The sequence below is a fragment of the Myiozetetes cayanensis genome, unplaced genomic scaffold, assembly GCF_022539395.1.
Source record: "Myiozetetes cayanensis isolate MyiCay16 unplaced genomic scaffold, myiCay2020 scf14, whole genome shotgun sequence".
Taxonomy (NCBI): domain Eukaryota; kingdom Metazoa; phylum Chordata; class Aves; order Passeriformes; family Tyrannidae; genus Myiozetetes; species Myiozetetes cayanensis.
Window position 1 is genome coordinate 6,727,539 of NW_026087048.1, and position 22,162 is coordinate 6,749,700.

The window sequence follows — 22,162 nt, forward strand, 5'->3', positions numbered from 1 at the left end:
CAAATCAACCAGCCAGCCAGCCCCACATCTACACTTCAGGCTGCTCCAGTCCCACCTCCTGCACGAGCCTGCTAAAGGCTGCCAGCTGGTGGTGGTCTGGGAAACGGAATCGTCTGCGAGTTCCACGCAGAAACCCCTAAACTGCTGCCTTGGGATGCTCATGGAGCACGACCAGCTTTTGCCACGGCTTCCCACTAAAATTTTAATTCATCCATCTGTAGGGTCTGGATATTCTTTTATCCAACTCCTGATCCTTTGTCCCTCTAGCAGGTTCAGAAATTCCACAGCACAGAGCCATGGTTTCCAAATTCTCTCAATTTGCAGGCCCCATTTCCTCCACACAGGAGCATGCAGCTTACCGTCACCGACTTTTTTGGAAAAACTATTTACAAGCAGTTCCCAAGCCACCAGACAGGAAGCTTCTAACAGGAGTCTAAAACCCAGGAAGAGCTTATGCCTTTTCTACCCTTAGTTACTCTTACAGTCCTCCCAAAAATATTACGTACAACAGCATTCTTCTTTCACATGTTACTTCCTAAATATTTAGCATAAATTTTTAGATGGCTAAATCCTCTAGATCCACCACAGCTGGCTAACCAGATTGCACATTCTTTCCCTCACCTTCACCTTCCTAGGTGAAGCTGCAAACAGAAACTCAATTAGAGTGCTTTTCTTCTGTGCAGTTTGGGAATCAGGTACCCCCAGCAATGCAGAAATCAAGGGACTGCAGGTGCTGCAGCTCAGATACTGCCTCACATGCTACAGCCCTCTGGCTCACAGGACATCAGTTAAGCTCTGTCTCTGTGCCATCTCTCAGACCTGTATGATGGGTCAGCTTCAGGTCTCAAGAGTCTTTTCTCACCCATTGCATTCCCAGAAGTTTTCTTTCCCTATGAAGCAATTTATTTCCTTAAACCATCTCCAGTGTTTTCTTTGTGAAGTACCGAAGAAAAAGAGTTCCAATTTTTCTCTAAATTTTATGTGGCCAAAAGAAAACATTATTTACAAGAGGAACTTCAGTAACACATTATCAATTCTTTATTTTTACTGTGCTAGCAGCCCATTTCAATATCAGTCCACTCCCAAAACAGGGAACAATCTCCTCAACTCTCAATATACATGTTCTGGAACTGGAAAACAGCAAAATACACAACAGCCATACCATACTTGATCAGAAACTTATTTCAGTATGACCATGCCATTCCACGATTTGTCCTTTTATTATCCAACAAATCATTCCATGATCCTCTTATTCTCTAACCTTTTACAAACTTCCAGATTGCACATCTTCCTCAACATGGGACTCCCTTTGTACCTAAAAGCATTCTTGTCATTCACAGAATCTTAGCTCAAGGTGCTTACCTGTGCTCAGAACCAACAGCTCCCCAGAAAAGCTTCCAGGTTTTGCAGTAATAAAAAACTTTTAATAACTTAAAATTCATATCAAGCTTGGCTTTGTATTCACACAGCCCTCTCTCCCACAAAGTTCTGCTTCACAAAGTTTAGAGAGCAAAAGTGAGTGTTAACAGTGCAAGGAAAGCTCAGTTTTCGTAAAGGAAAGGAATGGTCAGCAGAAGCCTATGCTGAGATGGATTTCAGTACTCCAGAAAACAGATTCCTACTGTGCAGCTTTGTGTGGATTCCTTTAGCACAGAAAAGCCAGCATGGAGAAAACACAGCATCGTAACAGGAGACAGCACAGCCAGTACAGGGACAAGGGTGATGATCCTGGGAAGGGGAAGAGATGTGAACGGCCTGGAAGTGGCAACTTGTGCTTCATGCAACAGCAAAGGGAAAGCCAAAACACTCCTGAGAGTTGTCCTTAGGCACTACAGACTGCAGTGAGGAGAGGGCTGATGACAAGATGCAGCTGCACAAGCAGGTGATCTGAGAAATGAGCAGCATCCACAATAGAGGAGCACTCCTGGCCTGTGTTCCAGCTGAACAGAAATAGATACAACTGGGGATCAGCTGGGTCATCAGCATGGATGCTGAGGGATGAATGTGAATGACTCACAACATGCCAAAAATTGTGCTGACAAAGGCAAGTGATGGTGAGAAGCTGGGAGGATGAAGAAGGAACACAGAAAAGAGAGGAGGAAAAAAAAAACAAAACAGGAAAAGGTAATAAAAAGAACAGAAGGTCTGGAAGGGTCAAACACCTGCAGAGTCTGAAACCAATATGGGAAATAGGAAAGCAAAGACTCAATAGGAAAGCAGCGGTGGCAAAAACTCAGACATTCAGGTCTCTGTGGGATACTCAGTGGACTGAGATGAGCAGGAGATGCCCAGGTGCACAGCTGGTATTTAGATGGAGTTTCAGAAAGCAAGGTAAGGTAGCAGTGGCAGGAGGATCCATGACACAGGGCAGGACTTAAATGCAGATCCAGCAATGTCATATGAAAGGGAACGGGTGGTGCAGGGATGCAGAGTATGAGTCTGGCTGAGTGACAGGAGGTTAAGTCTAATCAGAAAAAGAGAAGAGTACCTGATGAGAAGCCAATGAACAATGACAACATGAAGGCTGTGAGAGAAAGGGGTACAGGAAAGAGCAACAGAAGACCTAGACAAAAAATTAGCACAGCAGCAGCAGTTCCACCTGTCAAACCACAGTGCTAGGGTATGGATTGTGCCACAGGGACTGCCTGGAAGAGCTTGTGGAGCGTTTGGGAGAGAGTTACTGACTGTTACTAAAGTGCTGTATGCACTCAAGAAGCTTTAGAGACCCTCCTCCTCCATTTCTAGATAATATCATGCAGCTTTTTGAATGACCTGCAGGTGGAACACCTTTGATTTTCAGAGACCCCATTCCTGCAGCAGTATGGACACATCCAGGAACAGCCCTGCACACACAGGTGCTGCAATATCTTGGAAAACAAGTGTTGATGGATTATACAAGGAATCTCTGAGGTTTGCTTTCTAGAACAAAACTCAAACTAGGCTTGGAATATCCTAGTCAACATGGAATATTATTGTAAGATACTTCTCAGGTGTGTTCCTGATCTTTCAAAAATTCATATTAAATTGCAGAAAATGTTATTGTAAGGAAGATTGTTATTTATCTTCAAAGAACAGCTATAACTTCAAAATACAGAGAACACTTTCTTCAAGAAAACCAGAGGGTGGATCTCTTAATTTACATTATGAAAAAATAGTATTCCAAAGTATGAAAACAGTGTACAAAAATAAGGAAAAACCTCAAAATCTTTAATAAAAATATTAAAGTCTTCAGATTAACTTGATCTCTTGATGTGCTTTGTCATGAGAAACAAAAATAAAACACCAGAGTCCCTTAAAGCCCAAACAGAATTTGAGTTACAAAATAACTTAAAATTCTTAGCTATTTACAGCATAAGGACAGAAAGTGTTATTTTAAGGTGCAGGCACAGAAACAAGTTCTTGTGTGATAAGAAGCTGACTTACAGCCTAAGGATGGTGGATTTATTGTAGCTGTCTGGGTATGTATTTTCACCACAAGGTAAAAGCAAGATAATATTAAACAGGTAAAAGAAGTATCTCACATTTATACAATACAAGAGCTTTCCTATATGTGAGCAGTTCACAGGCACCTTGGCTTACTTTATGGACATGTGTACCCTTTGCAATCACATTTCTGCACAGAACAAAACTTCTCTTGTAGGTGGTCTGCAAAAGGGTATTAAACAGTTCACTTTGCTAAAGCTGAAAACTGTGGGGCATTCCACAAGGATTAACAGCCCCAAGTGCTCAAAAAACCGTTCCCAAATAGCACTCAGGTTACCACTTAGTCATGTGTATATTTATGAGGTTTACACTGAACCCTTCCGTAAGCTGTAAGGTGAAAATTTTAAGAAAAAAACTATTAGATCAAGCATTCTCAATATTCAGGTTTGGGTTTTAAGAAGTACTGCACAAAGATCAGTTACATGGTGAATCCCCAGACATCCCTTCTTGAATTCAGTCCTCTGATGAAAAATACTCTTCATCTCTCACTTCTCTGTACTGCATTGAGGCCTCTCCCTCTGGTTCAAACCTGAGCATTTTTATATTCAGTCTCTCTGCAAGCTTCTGTGCTGCAAGCTTGGCTTGCATTGCCTGTATAAGAAAAAAAGGACACAAGTTAGAAAAAGTGTTCATTTGTCATTGTCACGGAAAAATTAATACATTAAAGTATAAATTTGACATCATAATATCAGCAATTCCAGACTGCGTTTAATTAAAAGTTTAAGTAACCAGCAAAGAAATTTTAGGTTTCTTTTCACGCTTATACATAACTGTGCTATTAATATTTGAAGACCCTTTTATAAGAGCCAAGAATCCCCATGTGGCAGCCCCCACCTGTGATAAACTAATGTGAGTTTTTACAGAACAAAATCAGTTCACATAAGAGAGCAACTGCGCACAGTAACCATGTAGCAAAAGCAATGCTGGTCTTTCAGCAACCTTGGCAAAGAATGTCTCCATTTTCCAAATGAATTGCCTTCCTTAAAGATGATGAAATTAGCTTTTAAAATAATAAGCAGCAACAAACACTTTTACAATAGTGTCTAATTTAAACATTAGCTTACTACAACCTAGAAAGTCAAAATCCATTACAACAGCATTTGAAGAACTTCAGAACTTGGATTCTTCAGACACAGCACAACTAAAGGCAAACACAGACACTTGTATGTTATAAAAATAACAAATACTGTTAAGCCTTCGTTTATGCAAGGGCAAAAAACTCTTCAAAGACTAATATGCAAGGCATACATTTAATTTCTAGTCAGAGGTGAAATGAGTGCAGTAAGGTTAGCATATCAACACACAAAGATTTTGTCTAATGAAGGAATAACAGTTTCAGAAGGCATTAATACATTCTCTAATTTTATCATTAAAAGAAAACATACAAGACCAAGTGCCTTTCCTCAGAGTCTGCCCATCTCAATTCGTCATCATCAAAAGATCCCTTTATCTTTTCTTTTTTAGGAGTGATCCTGATGCTATAATTAGCTTTCAGACCAAACAGTAAATTCATACCTCATAAGCTTCTTTTTGCTGTATCTGAATTGCTATGGACTCCTCTATGGGTAACAGCTTAGCAGGGGAGTGGTGAAGTGGTGGCAGTCGAGCTGCTGTGATATCATCCAAGTGTTTCTTATCTCTGAGTCGTCTTTCTTCAGCAGAAATTGGAGAGCCAAGTCCCCCAGGGGACTGACTCAATGAGGAACCAAGAGATGACCCACTGTGCTCTCCTGATAGTCTGGAAGACATAAAACACCTAAATTGTGACCCAAACTTGCAGAACAAGGTTGAACAACTTCAGTTCCAAAACTTATTTTTAACGTGTAAGAGTTGAAAAGAAATATGAAGTACTATGAAAACACACACAAATGAAAAAAAAAACAGCACTCAGAAAAACTAAAACTGTTTCTCTGCAGAGAGACAGTATCACAATTTACACTGGCAGTGAACAAACCAGGTATGGCAATTTATTAGCAAGCTGAAGCAGCAATGCTTTGGGAGTCACATGAAGTACAGATTGCTCCCAGTACAGACAATGTGAACTGTAACTTCCCTAGAAGTGTAGGAATAGCAAAAAGCTTCCTGCTATTAAAGTTCTACACATTCTAGAATTGATCTACAAGAGTTTTGCCAATTGTTTCATAGTTTTGAAGCTTGAGCTATGAAGTTCTATGAAGGTTCACAATTGTTCCAAATGGGTAGAATTAGGCCACTGCTCAGTGCTGAGATTCTGTGGTACTTAATGCTAAAAAGAAACATATTAACCCTCTGTGTCATGAGACTCTCTTTAACCATGATTGGAAAATAAAGCCATCATGCTTATTCTGTACCATTTCCAATTTTATACACATCAAGTATCTCACAAAAGGTTTTTCTATCCCATAATACTTACACATTTGTTTTAAATTTGCTTTTCTTTATGACTGGGTTCTTGGCTCGAGCCTCCAGAACTTCAATGTAATGTGGTGTCTTGGGATACAGGCTTCCAAACACATTGCCCTTATGTTTTGCCACATTCTGCCCTTTTTCCAATATTTTTTCACTCTTATCCCCATCTACAATTGTAATTTTTTGAAAGGCATCAACCAAGGTGTCTTTGCTGTCATCCAATGTAGCTGCACTTTCTGTACCATTCTCAGTACTGCTCTGAGAGACCTGCCAATCATTTTTCAGATGACTGCTCGTGGTTGATGTGGAGACAACTTCAGCAGAATGATTCTGATCTTTTCTAACAGTCTTTACTTCATCATTTTTCCTCTGAGTCCTTTGATTTTCCAAAGCTGTACTTGTGGCATCCTCCTCAATACATTCTGCCTCCTGCCTTTTGGAAGCAATCTCAGAAACTTCTTTAGTATTAGAGTTTTCATTAAAGTCTGAGGAATCTTCACAGTTCGGTGCATCCTTGTTTTTCTGTTCGCTTGTATTAATCTTCTCCTGTTTTGCCTGAAACTCCAACCTGACAGCAGATAACAGCTCAGCAGTCCTGGTTAGTTCCTCCTCTTGCAAGATGGCAAGCTTCAGCTTTTCAGCAAAATCAGAGATCTTCTTACCCTTATCTGGAAGCCTAGAAATGAACTTCCTAAGACAAAAAACCAAAACAAAACAAAACAACTCAAAACAAAATAAAAAAAACACAGGGTATAAATAATCCTATTTCAATCTGAGATATATAAGTGTTTTGTTAGGATAGCCAATGGGTCAGGTTTTACATTCTAAAGTTACCTTCTTATTTACATTACAGATTTCTGAACATGTTAAGATGCAAAGCACCTGCAGCTCAACCACGTGTTTTCACTGAGTGAATCACAGAATGGTTTGGCTTGGAAGGGGCCTTAAAGATCATCCTGTCCCACCTTCTGCCATGGACAGGGACATCTTCTACCTGACCAGGTTGCTCCAAGCCCAGTTCAACCTGGCTCTGAACATCTCCAGGGGTTGGGCAGCTACAGCTTCCCTGGGCAACCTGTGCCAGGGCCTCCCCAGACACCCAATATCTAACCTAAACCTCCTCTCTGTCAGTGTGAAGCCATTCCCCCTTGTCCTGTCTCTCCATGCTCTTGTGAATAGTCTTGCCCCATCTTTCCTGTAAGCTCCCTTCCTCTACCGGAAAGGGACAATTACGTCACCCCGAAGCCTCTTCTCCAGGCTGAGCAATCCCCTGAGCAATCCCTCAGCCCTCCCCCGCAGCAGAGGTGCTCCCTCGCTCTGCCCGCGGGACCACCCGGGCACGCACGGCCCGAGCGCTCCCCGCATTCCCTGCCCCGCAGCGGTCCGTGCGGCCTCGCCGGCCCCCGCAGGACGGAGCGGCTCGTTCTCTGCTGCCCCGGCCGCCCTCACCTGTCGGCCAGCAGCCGCTCCTGCCGCCGCAGCATGTCCCGTAGCTCGGGCAGCGCTCGCCCGCGTAGCCCCGGGTCCGCCGCCATCCGCACCCGCCGGCACCAGCATGGGCGCCGCCATCTTGCCGGAAGCGACGGCACGGCGACAGGGCCCGCCTTGCTCGGAACGCGAAGGCCGACACGGCCCCCCGAGGGCGGCCCAGGGATGGAGTTGCGGGATGTGGAGAACAGGAACAACAGCTGAGGAAATGTGTTTTATTTCCTAGAGAACGTGGCAGCTGTAATACTTGCGGAGAAGCAGCTGAAAGGCTGGTTTTGCTTTTGGGACCAATTTGACATCTTTTAGCAATTTTTGGGAGCAGTAATTCTGCTTCTTAGCCCTCAGAGATTCCTTCAGGATTCTTGATTCCTCCCCCTCCCCGAACACCGATCTGGTATCTTTCTATCTTAAGTTTTTTGACACCGTTTTACTGTGGGAATCAATAAAGTCTGAAATTAATTTTTTTCTGCAGAAATAAATTATTATGGAAATTTCTGATATCGTTTTTTGGCCAATATATATGACTTTAAAATCCAGGGGTTTCATCTTTCCTTGTCTGTGTTGTGCTACATTTAGTATACATTTATTTTAAAATTTTATTACTTTTCCTTTTGAAATATGAACCTTAGAATGGATATGTTCCAGACACATTTTTTTTAAGTGAATAAATAGCACAACTTTAACACAGGATTTGAAGGGTCACACATGCTTGCGGTGGTGCTCGTCCTGCATCAGGACCTGCGGGCAGGTCCGGTTGCATGAGGCTTTCAGAGGTCTGTTGAAGTGTTTACACGGCCTTTATTTTCCCACTTGTTCATGTGTGATGCAGAGCCCGAACACAGCAGCTCAGACTGTGGTGTAACACGGACTCCAGAACTTCCAAACTGGCAGCTTTTTTAAGTTGATCCCAGTTGAGGTTTCTCGATCCGAGCAATAGAGAACAGGCACATTTGCTGTTGGGGGGGTTGTTTTCTGAGCGGGACGAAGGCAGGCCCAGCCCAGAGGGACTGCAGGAGGAAGCGCTCTGAAATATCCGCCTGCCCTTTGTTTGCACAGCTGGATGGCCCAGGGAAAGGCTGAGGGCAGGGGGAAATGAGATTAATCAAGTAGGCAGCTACCTATAGAAAAAACACCACAGCCAGGGTGAGAAAAGCTGCTCCGTGATGAGTTGAAGGGACTGTTTCACTGTCTCTTACTCACAACCTGGATCATCTCCTGTGGAAAATCCCTCGGGGATTTTTGCCTAAAAGTTCAGAGAAGAGGAAATCACTGAGTTTTTCACACCAGGAGATCCCCTGCTGTTCAAGGACCAAGTCCTTTGAGTTGTTGCTTCTGTAATGCAGGGTTAAGTTATGCCATCTATCGAACATTTCTTGCAGAAGGAACACTTGATCTGCGTTTTTGCCTTTCTCCTCTGCAGATAGGAGAAAGTGGGAAGGCTGAGCGTGGAAACCACTTCTGCCCACAGGGAACTGAAAGTCCAGAGGGAACAATCATTAGACCACTGCTCTTGAGCTGTTGCTAAATAGTTTTTGGTGAGTTGTTTTGTGTCAATAGATATCTAGAGTTAAATTTAATTTATTCTGCAAGAGCATGGCTGGAATCGCTAGGCAATTCAGTATTATTTCTACAAGAAAAGTTTTCAGCTTTATAGAATGTTACCTCTTTTCACTAGGAAAAGGGCAAAAAAAACTTTAGAATGTAGGTTTTCTGAGAGGGAGGAGGGAAAATTATTTTTATGGTTTCTCTGTTCCTAGGTGGAAATATTAAGAGGCAGAAGGAGAGGAAACAAGCCACACAGACAAAATAAACTACCCCCAAAATAACAGGAAAAAATGGTATAGTAGGAATTTAATATTTTTTTTATTTAATTTAGGGAAAAAAAACCACAACACCTTTTTATCAGCATGATTCACCTTCATAATAATTCATTTTATTTTCCTAAAAAAACCCCAAAACACAAACCCCTCCCCTAACACTTTTTCTCTAGAAAAAGCCCCAAGCAATTTAAAAGCAGATCTATATATACTTACAGCTATCAACATACTGGTTTACATATGAGAAGCCACTATCAGATCATTGTAGTGCCTACACACCACATACCTTTCCAGAATACTGTAACCTCACAAACCTTCACCTCTACCTATTTTCTCTTTAAATCATCAGGTCCCTTTTTCTTTTGAAAATGTTTGCATACCTTGAGTACTAGATGGCCGCTATCACCTTGTTCTGCTATGTTCCTTCCATGTTGGTGTTTGAGGTAGGGCTGGAAGGGCCTTAACTTGGGATTCTCAATCGCATTTCTCCTTTTACACATGCAAATAGCCCCAGGTGCTGAACGGGAATGAAATAAAATGTAAGTGAAATGAAACTCTCAGCATGTACATCTCCATTCTGTGGAGCAAGGATTTCCTGTGCAGAATTACAGGCTTAATGCAGAGGGAACTTACTTCTCATCTGCCCATGTCTAAAAGTCTTCAGATGTCAAAACAAGTATTTAAAGCTCTCTGAAAAGTGTTCAACTCCTACAATCCCATGTTGTAGGTTCAGCACTGAGCACTGCTGATCTCCACAGGATTTTATGAGGTCCTGTTGGCAATCTGTACTGAATACACGTACCAAGGGGAAAGCATTACTTGAATTTAATACTTCACATTCTTCATCTGAGCACTGCAAACCTGCAACACTGTGACTGTCACGTTTGCATGACCTCTTATTTAGTTGACATGCAGACTGCTTTATTGTGACAGTCTTAAAAATAAATCTTTATTATCAGTGAGTGGATATCAATTGTAAATAAAGAAGGGCCACAGCCATCCCAGCCTCATCCTGCTGAAGCCTGGAGAACATCATCCCACATGTATTCAGATGTTATCTGCAGGATCTGAAGCTGCAGGGTTGAGGGTTTTTTTTGCAAGGGCTGTGCTGCCCAGTTCTTGTTTACCCTGTGCAGTGAATAGTTCTTTGTTGCATGAAAGAATTAATCTACTTTTGTTACTTGGCTTCGAGAAGGAGTCTTTAGCAAGGGAGTGCCTTCCTGTTCTCAGGAGCCCATCTGCCAAAGGAAACACCGACAGGAACATCGAGGCTCCGGAGGAGCCGCTTTGCATCCACACGTGTTTGGAACAAACAAGGTTGTGCAGAATAACAGTTTTCAACATTTTAAGACAGGTTTATTTCTAAATAACTGTTGACACAACAGAATAGCAAGTTTAAATACAGTATTTATTGCAATTTATCCTTTTCATGTCCTACACACGGGATGTATTAAAAGCATACAACGTAATGCATTATCTATACAGCATATATGAAAACTGTATCCCAAAACACTTTCCAGAGTATCTGGAATAAATCACAAAGAATACTTATCATGGTACAAATGTAGTCAGACAATTGACTTACATTTAATGCACTTTCTGTGACCTTTCTATATGGCTTTTATTGCTGTTTACAGAAATTTTACTAGTTTCTAAAGTTATAGTACTAATTAACGCAATCTCAAATTGACAAAATTTATACAGAAATGTTACAGTATTTTCAGTCAGATTTGTTATTATCTATGCTAATTTACATTGCTGCTGATTTGATTAGAAAGCTCTACATTTTCATGTAACACAATCATATAAATATGGTTCCTCTCCTGTTCTTCAGAGTTACCAAATTTAGACCAGTAGTCCAATCAAATTATGGTCTCCCAGCTCACTGCTCTTAAAATACATCATAGGCTTCAGTCCTTATTTGGTTTAGAAAAAAATACCCTATTTCATCAAACAGTCAAGAGAGAATTTACACAGAAAACTTTACTGTAAAAACTTAAGGCCTTGCTGCAGTCTTGGTCAAGTCTTGAGCAGATTATCATAATTTTGCAAGTCTCAGAATTAAAATAGCTTGCAGTATATTCAGAGGAGATCCTCTATCAAAATAGAATGAACTTACTTCTGAAGTCTGTGTCAAAACAGCATTTTGATACATACCCTGCCCTCTCCTATCATTCACTGAGCACCTCCCAGTCATCAGGTTCTGTTTTCTGAATTCTGGCCAAAACCAGAAGGATAGAGGATTTTCACTTATTTAAACTATTCTCTTTTATAACAACACACATTTCCTTTTATCTAAAAATACCACCTTCATCCATTCACCTTCAGTTTGAAGGTAACTTTTACAAACCCTGGTTCAGAATTAAATTCCTGAAATATAGAGGGACTATTTGGGCACAAAAATGCTAAAAGACATTATGTAACAACCTAAAGCTCCATCCCTAGTGAACATTAATATACCAGTTGGGATTAGGTTTTAATGTCTTTCACTTCCAAACCAGATACCATCCAAATAATTGCTGTTCTCAGCCACTAGATGGAGATACGATTCCACAGGCACAAATCTTATCCCTGGAACTGGAGTTAAGTCACTACTCATCATCTTGTGGTTTAAGAATGAGGTCAGTATTATTATTTTAAATACAACTTTAGTAAGTGTACTTGATTTGAATGGGCAGGACTGAATTTAAAAACTTGCATTAGACTGGAGATAAAAGCAATCCCTGTGGCAGGGTCAGTACCTCCTGGGATTGGCTGAATGCAAGAACAATACTGATCATACAAAACAAAAGTTGTTTGTTTTCTGTAGTTACTGTAATTAAAAAAAAAAAAATTCCTTTATTCATGTTAACAGAACTACAATAAAATATTCATAATTCAAGTTCACTGAGACTGGGAGATCAAAACGAGATGTAAAGAAAATCCCCTATCTATTTAAATGAGTTCAGTACTAAATGCAGTAATTCCTGCTGCTACATCAAGCCAAGGATAAGATTTTAAGTGCTTTGGAAAAAAAATACTCAAAACCCCAAATCCTGATTCAGGATTGCTATTGCTGTAGGAATTGCAGGGACTGCTGCAGGTTGCAGCAGGCAAAATTCTGTTTAATGAAAACGGCTTCCTCTAATGGAAAAGTAAATAAATAAGGAGTCAGGGGTTTTCCTACACAATTACTATTGGATATACCACCAATGGCCACTCTATCCCATGACTGAGGAAGTGCAAACTGCTGCTTCAGTCCAACAAAGCAAATTCCATTATAATCTGCTCTATCAGTTACTATTTCGAGCACCAAACACAACATTCACCTTCATGTATTGAGGGAATTGTTTGGAACAACCCAGTTGTGTCTCTCCCTCCCAGCAAAGAGTGCTGGGTACAAGAGAACTGCTCCAGGTGAAGAGAGCCCTCGACTGTGCCAGGTCTCTGACAGGCATGATCTGCCCTCTCAGTTTGTACATGGACACACAGGGAGCTTCCACGCTGTGCCCTTTGCCAGCACCACTTCAGGTAGTACTGACAACAGAATAGGTTAGAGCTTCATCACACAAACAGAACTACAACACAGTTGAAGAAAACAAAAACTGTACAGCTGTACAACTCCTTGCAGGCATTTGAAATGACGCACTGCACTGGGCAGCTTCCGAAGCAGCAACATTTGCTGCTTCACTTACCCCGCCTCTTCCATATTCCCCTCACAGTCAACGCCAGTAGTAACTTCAGAGACAAAGTTACTAAAAAGCTGCTTTCAGGATAAATTTAGCAAGACTCCATGCTGCTGTTCTTCTCTATGAATTGATAACAATTTATCTAATCAAGCTGCAAAGGCGCAAGAGATCTGCTCATATTTAGAAAGCACCAGGACTTGAGTGCTCAGGATGTGCTGTTCTTTGTGTTGAATTCCAGCACTCTCTTGAACGGCGTGTATGTCCTCACTGGCCTCGGGCTCTCGGGACATCTATTCTCAGGACTTGGACTGTTAAGGAGACAAGAAAAACCTTAGAGATTTGATGTCAGAGTATCAGAGAGCTGGGCTGAAAATGCCGTGGCAATGAACTTGTGCCCTGTTTGGATACTGGCTGGCTAAAATTAATTAGTTTATTTGATATGTTCCATATTTCTTTTCTATAATGCCACAACGAATGGTTGATAAACACTGTGGCACCTACTGGTACATTGACATGCAGGCATTTGCTGGAGCTCATAGTGGAATGTCCAGCAATAACCTTACTAGGACTAAGGATCCCACAACAGAAACAGACAGCAATATTACATTAAAGAACACAGTTAAAGGATTCTGCAACAAAAAAGAGAGCAATTTAAGAGGATAATTAATTGTGAAAAGTGATCCCATGAAATTTAAACTGCACAGAGGTACATTTTCACAGAGATAAACCTCAAAAATAGAAAAAGTGTCTGATAAGTAGGAACTGTGCTTACATATAGAGAGGCCACAGAGAAGACAACAAAGATAGGTTTCTGTTGACACCCTGAGTGAAAAACACTGCTTTAAGGTTTCAAAACACATACCATTAAATTATGGTCTAGGCCAAACTCTGAAATGAGTACATTTTTAAATTATGAAGGAAATTTTACTTTGCTTGCCGATTTCATCGTATTTCAAGTGACATGCAGTGGTCCTCCTTAGCTTAGTATTTTGTTTTCTGTTTGGCCCTTCTCTGTGGTGACTTTTGGGGGAAGATCACGTGCAAGTCCTGAGCCGTGTTCCCAGGGTCAGTGAAACCCCAAGCAGGGCCCAGGGCACAGGAAGGGGAGGAGAAGGACAGGCACAATTCCTGATCTTCCCAAAACCAGGCTGCAGAGTCCCTGGCCACCACAGGGCAGAAACAACGTCCTGGTGCAGAAATGGGAATGTTTAGGTTTCTAATACAGCACCAGTGAGGGATATTATGGGGACTTTTCCTACGAACAAGCCAGAAAAACAAATACCTGTATGGAAGGTCACATTCTACAGCAGTATCTCTGGTTTCTATACTGGTCTTTGGTTGGTTTTCCATTAAGTAGTCCAGTTTATCTTGTAATTCTTTATTCTGGAAAACAGTAATTTTCATATTTATTTAAATTATGTTAATGAAACTAGGAAATAAAATTGCACATTGCCTTCACCCCACAAGAAATAATGTAAAAGTATTGATTGAGAAAATAAAGGAATCCTTAGTTCTGGGGAAAAAATATAAAGTAAACCAACAATTTTATTCAGAATCTTCTGATTTAAGTCATTAAAATTGTAAGTTAAGAAAGTCAGAGTGAATAGTGAGATTTTACATAAGTTTAATTTTCATTTGAAAATACAAATACATATGCATAAAATATAAATGTATATATAAATATGCATGTAAATATGTAAATATGCATGCAGATAATGTTGGATGACATTGGTTCAAATTTTATTTGGTTTCATAAAGTAATCACAGTAACATAAAAGGTAATGCCTTACCTCACATTCTAAGAAAGAGATTTTTTCTAAAAGCTGTACTATAAATAATTCTTTTTCTTTTACTTTCTTCCTTAGCATTTCAATCTATGAAGAAAAATGAAAAAAAGACATTTAGTCTGATTGAGATGGAAAGAGAAAGAAAAATACCTCAGAAGCACAGGATAAAGCATGTTTAATTTTATTGCTCAGCAAAAACTGAATACCTTAAAATATTCACAAACTGCTTTAATTCGTGGATTAGCTATCAAATTTAGTGGACTTTTAGTAAAGTGAATTAATTCTGTGAAACAGTTCAACTGAAATAAAGGAAAGCTCAGAAAACATTTGTTTTTCCTGGCGGTCATTATGCTACATTGATATGCAAGAAATGACCACTAAATACTTGGGTCAAATTTTCCAGGCAATCTCCCCAGCCACTTGTTAACTCTATATCCTAAAATCTATGTTGTGAACAAACACATTCCCTTCAAAAACACCACTGTAAAACTTTCCCAGTGTGTGTGAAACACGTGATTAGTAGAAATATTCTCATCCTGCTAAAGGAGAAAGATAAAATACTCCAGGTACAATAATGAAAACCACAGCAGTGGAGTATTTTATCTTCACCTTCCCAAAGTATTTTATTTGTCACCTTCCCAAAAATTTACTAGATGTTATAAAACAGTTAAACTAAAACACACAGAAAAATATGAAGCAAAACAAATGCATAAATAAAACAAAAAAACCTGGAAAGATGTGACATTAACGGAAATTTAATTTAGTCTCCATGACTTCAGTTACCACATCTCATTGACACAATGATCAGTTATTACTTGGAAGAGCTAAAATACAGTGTTTTCTGAACAGTTGCAGAATACAGGAGTGTTGTCATCATCCATCTTTCTCGAAATCAGGTATTTCCCTTCTTTCTCTTTTAGTTTAAAGTGCATGTAAAACTACTCATGTCATCTAAAGCTAAGATCATTTCAGTTTTCAACTCACAGAAACACAAAGCTTGTAGCATTTTCAGAAAATCTTAGAGCATATCTTGATTTTCATATTTAATTACAACTTTGTTTATTAGTATGACTAAACGAGGTCAGCTATGTCTTCACTGGTACAGTAGCATGAGTCCTGCTAATAAATTCCACTTCAAAAAGATAAACTGTTCCTTTAGGACTTTCAAGTGGATCTTCTCTATTAATATTCTGTTCTCCTACTCTGCATACAAGGATATAATATTAACACCACTAATCAGTGCAGCACAAAGAAGCCCAAAGCCAAGCACAGCTGTGTTATCAGGGGAGGGGTTTACCCCAACACACAGCAATTCTTGAAAGTAATCAACCCCATCAGCTGCTTGGTCTGGTTTTTACATCAAACACAAAATATTTCTGCTTCCGAAGAAGAGATCAAATTATCTGTCATCCAAAAGCAAGCCCAAACTCTTGTGTTTCATAGCCATTTACCTTAGGTTATATTCACTCTGTGACACAAAGGTTCTAAGACAGGAAATCAACTGTGACACCAACCATTATGTTTACCAGTATTAGCTACAAACAGATTTTGTGTAAATCAAAATTAAACTTCTATGTGTTTATTCTTCACATTGGCTACGAAGACACAAACTCCCTAAGGATATTCTTGAGATATTTTCACTACAATAGTCTAAAGGCAAATATGAGCATGGACACCTTAAAATCTGACAGAGAACACAAAGAGGAATACCTTAACAGACAGCTTCCTCCCCTTCCCAAACACAGAACTGAACTCCAAAAAGACATTTTGTATTTTGGTGAGAGTATCCTAAGGACCAGCAGACTGACCCATTCACAGCAGCATGCCCTACCTCACTGGAACATGTTTACATAATACACAGAACCCATTAAATCCACCTCTTTGTCCCTCTGAAGAATTAGACCAGATTTTTAAAATACATGTTCTCGTCTGTAGACAATGTGGTTCTGCATCACCACGTGCTCCAAACCCCCGTCCAGCAGCAAACCAGAATGGTGTGGTTGGACCCTGCAGATCACAGGATGGTCAGGCTGGCAATCCTGTAACTTATACAACACCTTTCCGTGGATCTTTAGAACACTGGGAACTCAATGACACAGCCACACAAACCAAATACATTCCAGGAAAAATAAATTCAGCAGTGGATAAAATGAGAGGCTGTTGCAGCACAGTCCTGCTACTGCAGCAGAGCACCCTGTGAGGCCCCTGCTGAAGGAAAGCAGGGCCGGAATGGAGCAGGAATGCTGCACCCCCAGACACGTGGCCAAATAGTTGTCTCAGCAGCTACTGCAGTTCAAGGGCTGAAAAAACTGGCCTGACACAGATGACACATCCCATCAGAGTAATTTACTATATAAAAAAAGTTTATTTACTGAATAAGGACTTGAGTACACATCATCTTACACCATTAGCACCAGACCAGGAGTGGACCTCATTTGATTAACCCTTGAGGGGATTTGTCACAGAAAACCAGGGAAAATATGAATAACTTTAAGGAGTTATATTAATATATTACTCTATTAAATAAAAAAAGCCCCAAACCCAAAAATCCAAGTCTTGAGAGTATCTTTGCTTCAAGGAGCAGCATAAAGCACGAGAATAACTAGTAGGTGCCAGAGCAACAGATTTTGACTTTGGGTTGAATGTAAGGTAAGGAGGAGGAGGGGAGAACTTAGGTCAAACACAGTCCTCAACTCCAGGCCCAAATGGTGGCCAGAATAGTCTGGTCAGGATAGTCAGAAACAAATCGGTGCAAGCCAAAGACTCTCAAATTCCATTGACTGACTGATGTATCCAACTAATTTCTGGACTTACTCTAGGATAAAATTATCACCAAGATGTTCCTGTGTTTTCTTTGGTCATTACCCAAGGCCTATACCCCACCTCATCCTTGCTGTGTATGCAGATTTTAGCATTTCAGCTCACTGCCAACTCAGCAACTTGCTCCCAAATCTGGCATTTGCACAGTTTCCCTCTCAGATTTCTTCATGATTTTCTACAGCACCATTGAGGTATATCCTTCAGGCTCTCTCTCCCAACCTTCTCTAGAAGTGCCCAAACAGGCTTTCCCTAGCACTTAGCTCTTGACCTGACTTGCATCATTAGGACTCCACATTTCTACCAGTATTTCCATAAAATTCATGTCCACATTATGCAGTCAAACACAACTGGCAACCTACTTAGAAATATCATTTACATTAATGACCCATGCATTGCTTTTGAAGCAGCTCTGCTAACAGTAAAACTGTGACTTTAGCAACCCTGGGCCACAGAGTCACCCTCTTTCCTACCACTTCATTCTCTTTTCCCTCCCCCACCCCACTGCATTCGTTGGTCCTGCCTGTTCCAAAACTGGGAAGGGAAAAGCTACAAGGCCCAAGCCACAGTTTGTAATTTATCAGGTCTGTGAGTGAGTGAGGGGCATCATATGCCTTTAGGCCACCCCAGGGGCTGGGGAGCATTGCCACAGTGCCGTAACAGCCAGCAGAGATGAACCCTCTGGCTCAGGCAGTCCCAGGGGCTGCTCAGGAGCCCTGCACAAGGTGCACGTGAGCTCAGCCCTTCAGCCACCTCACCTCCATCCCCAGCATTTCACAGGAAGGACACCTGATCTCTCCCCATCCTGGCACGATCCATGAAGTTCCCTGCAGATTGTGCTGGGTGTGCAGCTTGCATTTCACATACCCACTGCAATTTCCAGTGATCCGAATCAGCACACAAGGCCCCACATGCAATGTGAATCATCCTAAAATTATCCACTGGCTCAGGATTCATATGGTCATGCACTTCTTTTCAAACTCTCTCCTCCTTGTTTCCATCCTCTTGCTGTTGTTACCTATTGCCTCCTTCTGAAACCTTCAGGTCGTTTCTCTCAAGCTCGCTCAGTCTCTAGATTGTCACCATATCTTGTGGCAACTCCCAGAAAATTCAATTCTTGTTGATTCCATCAACGAAGACCTACTTCTTTCTCACTAATGCACTTTACAGAGTCTCCAAATACCAAACATTTGTCATGCTACTTGAATGGGATGTGTAAATTCTTTCTAGGAAGAGCTGCACTTCTTTCTCTTGCACCACCAAGCAACTAAACTTTGCTTCACTAAGACAGAAAGTGAGATATAAGAGTCAACACCATTAATCTGATCTCATGGATAGAACACCTAAGAACAGTCAAGAGGAGAATTGCAAGACCTAAGAGTCCCTAAAGAAATGCTGGAGATTTGAGTAGCGGTATTAGAAGGGAAAGTCAACAGAATTACAAAGCTATTGAAGCAGAAGAAAAGAGCATCTTAAGAGTAAATTAAAATTATGTTCAATTGTAGAGCTTTTATAAAGAAAGCCTGAAATAGAAAACTTTATTTTATTCTGTGTACTCGGACACAGATATGGAGGCTTAAAATATACAGTGATCTATTGGATTGGAACAGATCCAGCTACTGGGTAAACTCAGTCAACATGTACCACTTACATTATCATCCATTAGTTTAAAATATTTATCAGAACATGATAGTTTTAACATATTTAAGTATCATATATTATTCAAGTATACTGTATTTTCCTTGTTCATCTCCTATTAATGGATTGGGCATCTATAACACTGATACAGAGACATGAACAAACTGGTCATAAATATGACTAAACACAGAACAAACACATGCTACACAGCATGCACAAAACAAGACAGACAAGGCATTGCAACATCAGCCTGAAAGCTCATAGGTAATTCCTGTACAAGGAGAACAGGATTTTCCTCAGTCCAATATTTCACTGGACCTTAAGTGATATTTATCAGAGGCTAGACAAGAGTGTTGAAATTTTTCCAGGGAACAATAATACAGTAAATAGGGATAAACACCTTTGCCTTTTAATCCTCCCTAAATCACTTGAGCAACCCATCAATACTTTCCATATTTTGAAACTCACATTGTATTTAATGAAAAAGTAACAATTGATTGATTTAAGCTAATGCACCAACTTAGAGACCTTCCTAAAGCAGGGAGCTGCAGGAACACATTAGGCCAGTCTGATGCACATGTATTGCCAAATCAGGCCCATGGGCTGAGGTGTCCTAATGAGTTACAGACATTGGCTCCCTGTCTGCAGTTCAACCACCCCCTTGAGAGCTACCTCAGTAGTGGCCAAGTGTTCTAATTAAGGACTTGGCCAGGCAATTCCCAGCTGAAAGGGCTGATGTTATGCATGTATAAACACTCTCACCAAACACCAGCAGCGACTCTACTCCTGCCAGTAGATAAGCAATGTGCTGCTTGTTCAAGTCCACTAAGGGACACCAAACACTTGAACTGGGCAGAGGGGGAGTAGGGGGCAACTTTTTTATGTTCTGTCCTTTATCTTCTTCCTCCAAGCTCCCAAGGTGGGTTTCTCTTTCTGCATTTCTTGTTTGTGTTTTTGTTGGTGTTCTGTTTTTGTGGTAGGTACTATACAATGCAGATTTTGGTTAATACAAATTTGGCATGTTTGTTGCTGATGATTCCATCTTCTCACTCTCTAGGCTTCTGTGCAGTTTCCTTTACTTGACCTTGAAACTGTTCTTCCATATTAAAACAGGGAAAGTTTCCTATATATCTGGAGATGGAGTATCTTGACACAGATGTTTTCAGATGGTTAACTCTTTGGTGGAAAAATTTCTTCTTTATTCCCCACTTGTGCAATACAAAGTATCTTCTGTATTTGGGACATCATTTGCTCATTAGTACTTTGTCCTTTCATGCAAGTATCTTCCACAACAGGAGACAGCTTCTCCCTGGTGTTTGGTCACCATTTATTATCCAACGAATCTGAGACTAAAGCTGGAGAACAGCTCATGGGCCATGACCTAGAGACAGTTCAATTCAGTAGTTAGGGGAATTTCATGTGAAATATGAGTTCTGTAGATAATTTCTTGGTATGAAATCAAATATCCTTTTCTCTTCAGACCCCTTCAGAATCTGCATCAACCCACTCACTTTGCTCACAAAATGTTAATTCTTATTTCCTTTCCTCTCCTGCTTCTCAACAGTGAAACAATATTACATATAAAACAAGCTTCTTGTGCAATGAAACTGCAATCCATTTCAGTGGCAACTGCACACATCTCAAAACTAAAGTTCTCTTCATTCTCTCCAGGCTTGAAACTGAGATCAAGCCACAAAATAATTTTGCCACTGATCTAAAATCACTGCTTTGCATTTCATACATCTTACACTAAACTCACATTTCCTACACTGGCACAGGATGAACTGGTTGACTGTATCGAATAGATACTTAAAAGACAACTTTCACCCCTCTGACAGAACAAGAGCAATTTCAATCCTGAAGGAAAGAATGTGGTAGCAGCTTTCCACACCCTCCCATAGCACCTCTGTGCCTCCATCTGCCTGCCCAATTCTGTCTCTGCAGTGCAAACATCTTAGCAGAAGGGCCTGAAGTTTGTGTGCCTCCATCTTTCACCTAAGAATCTCCCTGCAGATTCTTCCTCTCACAGTGTCTTTGAAAACCTCTCTCTGCCCAGCCACACTTTAAGATAACTACAAAGGCAAGGGCTAAAAAAACCCTGAGCTTTGGGTGACCCACTGTGGCCATCTGTCTCTTCTCACGCTTTCTTTTCAAGCCTGCAATGTACAAACAGTATGAGAAAAGGGCTGGGTTTCTAAACACCTGCCAAATGCAGGTCCTGCACTTTCAACTGCCAGCACTTCATTTAAAATGTACTACACTAAGCTGTGGACAAACAGATTTATTTAACAAACAAGCTCAACACAGGGATAAATCTGCCAGCCTTAAATCATCTGCAATATCTCTCTAATGAGAACATGAGGCTTTAAGACTATGCATACTATGACTTTCTGCTCAGCTGGTGCAGTCTTGGCTCTCATAGCAGACGATCCCTACAAGGCTGAAAAATGGATGTGAATCAGATCTAACACAGAGAGATGATGAAAGTACCAGCTCCAGCAAACTTCCATTTTATTTCTTCAATTTATTTTTCTTCTGAAAGTTCTTTTCTGTGCTCCTTCTTAATTTATGACTGGACTAGATCATGTTGAAGAATGTTCTATTAATGCCTCACGTGGAAGGATTTATTTTCAGAAAATAGAACCAAATGATGTCTTTGCTAAGGAGTATAAGCACACTGAATTGTGATTGTCCTTCTCTGCCTTGGGTTCCATTCCCTAGATTACACAGCCACTGCACCCAGTACCACCAAGAAGGGACCTATGAAGAGGAAGGTGTTAACATTCTTTCCCTCCTACATTTGGCGCTCCTCTGCCATCATCCCCTTTCATGCCTGCCTAAGTTAGGACTGACCACCACCTCCTAATACATTTTAAATGCCATCAAAACAGCACTGGAGGTGTTGGGAACTGTCCAGTGCATCACAAAACTCCACTCTAAAACTTCTCTTTCCCTTCCTCTCGACTTCTTGCAGTTCTTTTAAAGAGTGCCCTGTTTCTGTCGCTTACAAGTGATCTGTCTTCTTTCCCTAAAAGGCCTAAAGAAGAATCTACTTTGTGATTTTTTTCAGCCAGGA

At 40.7% G+C, this 22,162-nt stretch overlaps 1 protein-coding gene across 4 annotated transcripts in view; it reads right to left on the reverse strand.

Annotated features, from left to right (window-relative positions):
• Positions 1-1,015: 1,015 nt before the first annotated feature.
• Positions 1,016-22,162, reverse strand: part of MYZAP (myocardial zonula adherens protein) — a 53,996-nt gene continuing 32,849 nt past the window's right edge. For 3 of the 4 annotated variants that reach the window (XM_050309867.1, XM_050309868.1, XM_050309869.1), the window contains exons 11-13: positions 14,635-14,718; positions 14,127-14,227; positions 10,567-13,152 (exon numbers count right to left, since the gene is read on the reverse strand). In XM_050309867.1, the coding sequence (XP_050165824.1) occupies positions 13,050-13,152; positions 14,127-14,227; positions 14,635-14,718 (288 nt within the window). In that variant the 3' untranslated portion in view covers positions 10,567-13,049. Of the gene's footprint in view, positions 4,075-4,998; positions 5,222-5,875; positions 6,563-10,566; positions 13,153-14,126; positions 14,228-14,634; positions 14,719-22,162 lie in introns of those variants that run through there. The other variant, XM_050309870.1, reaches the window with a different exon arrangement.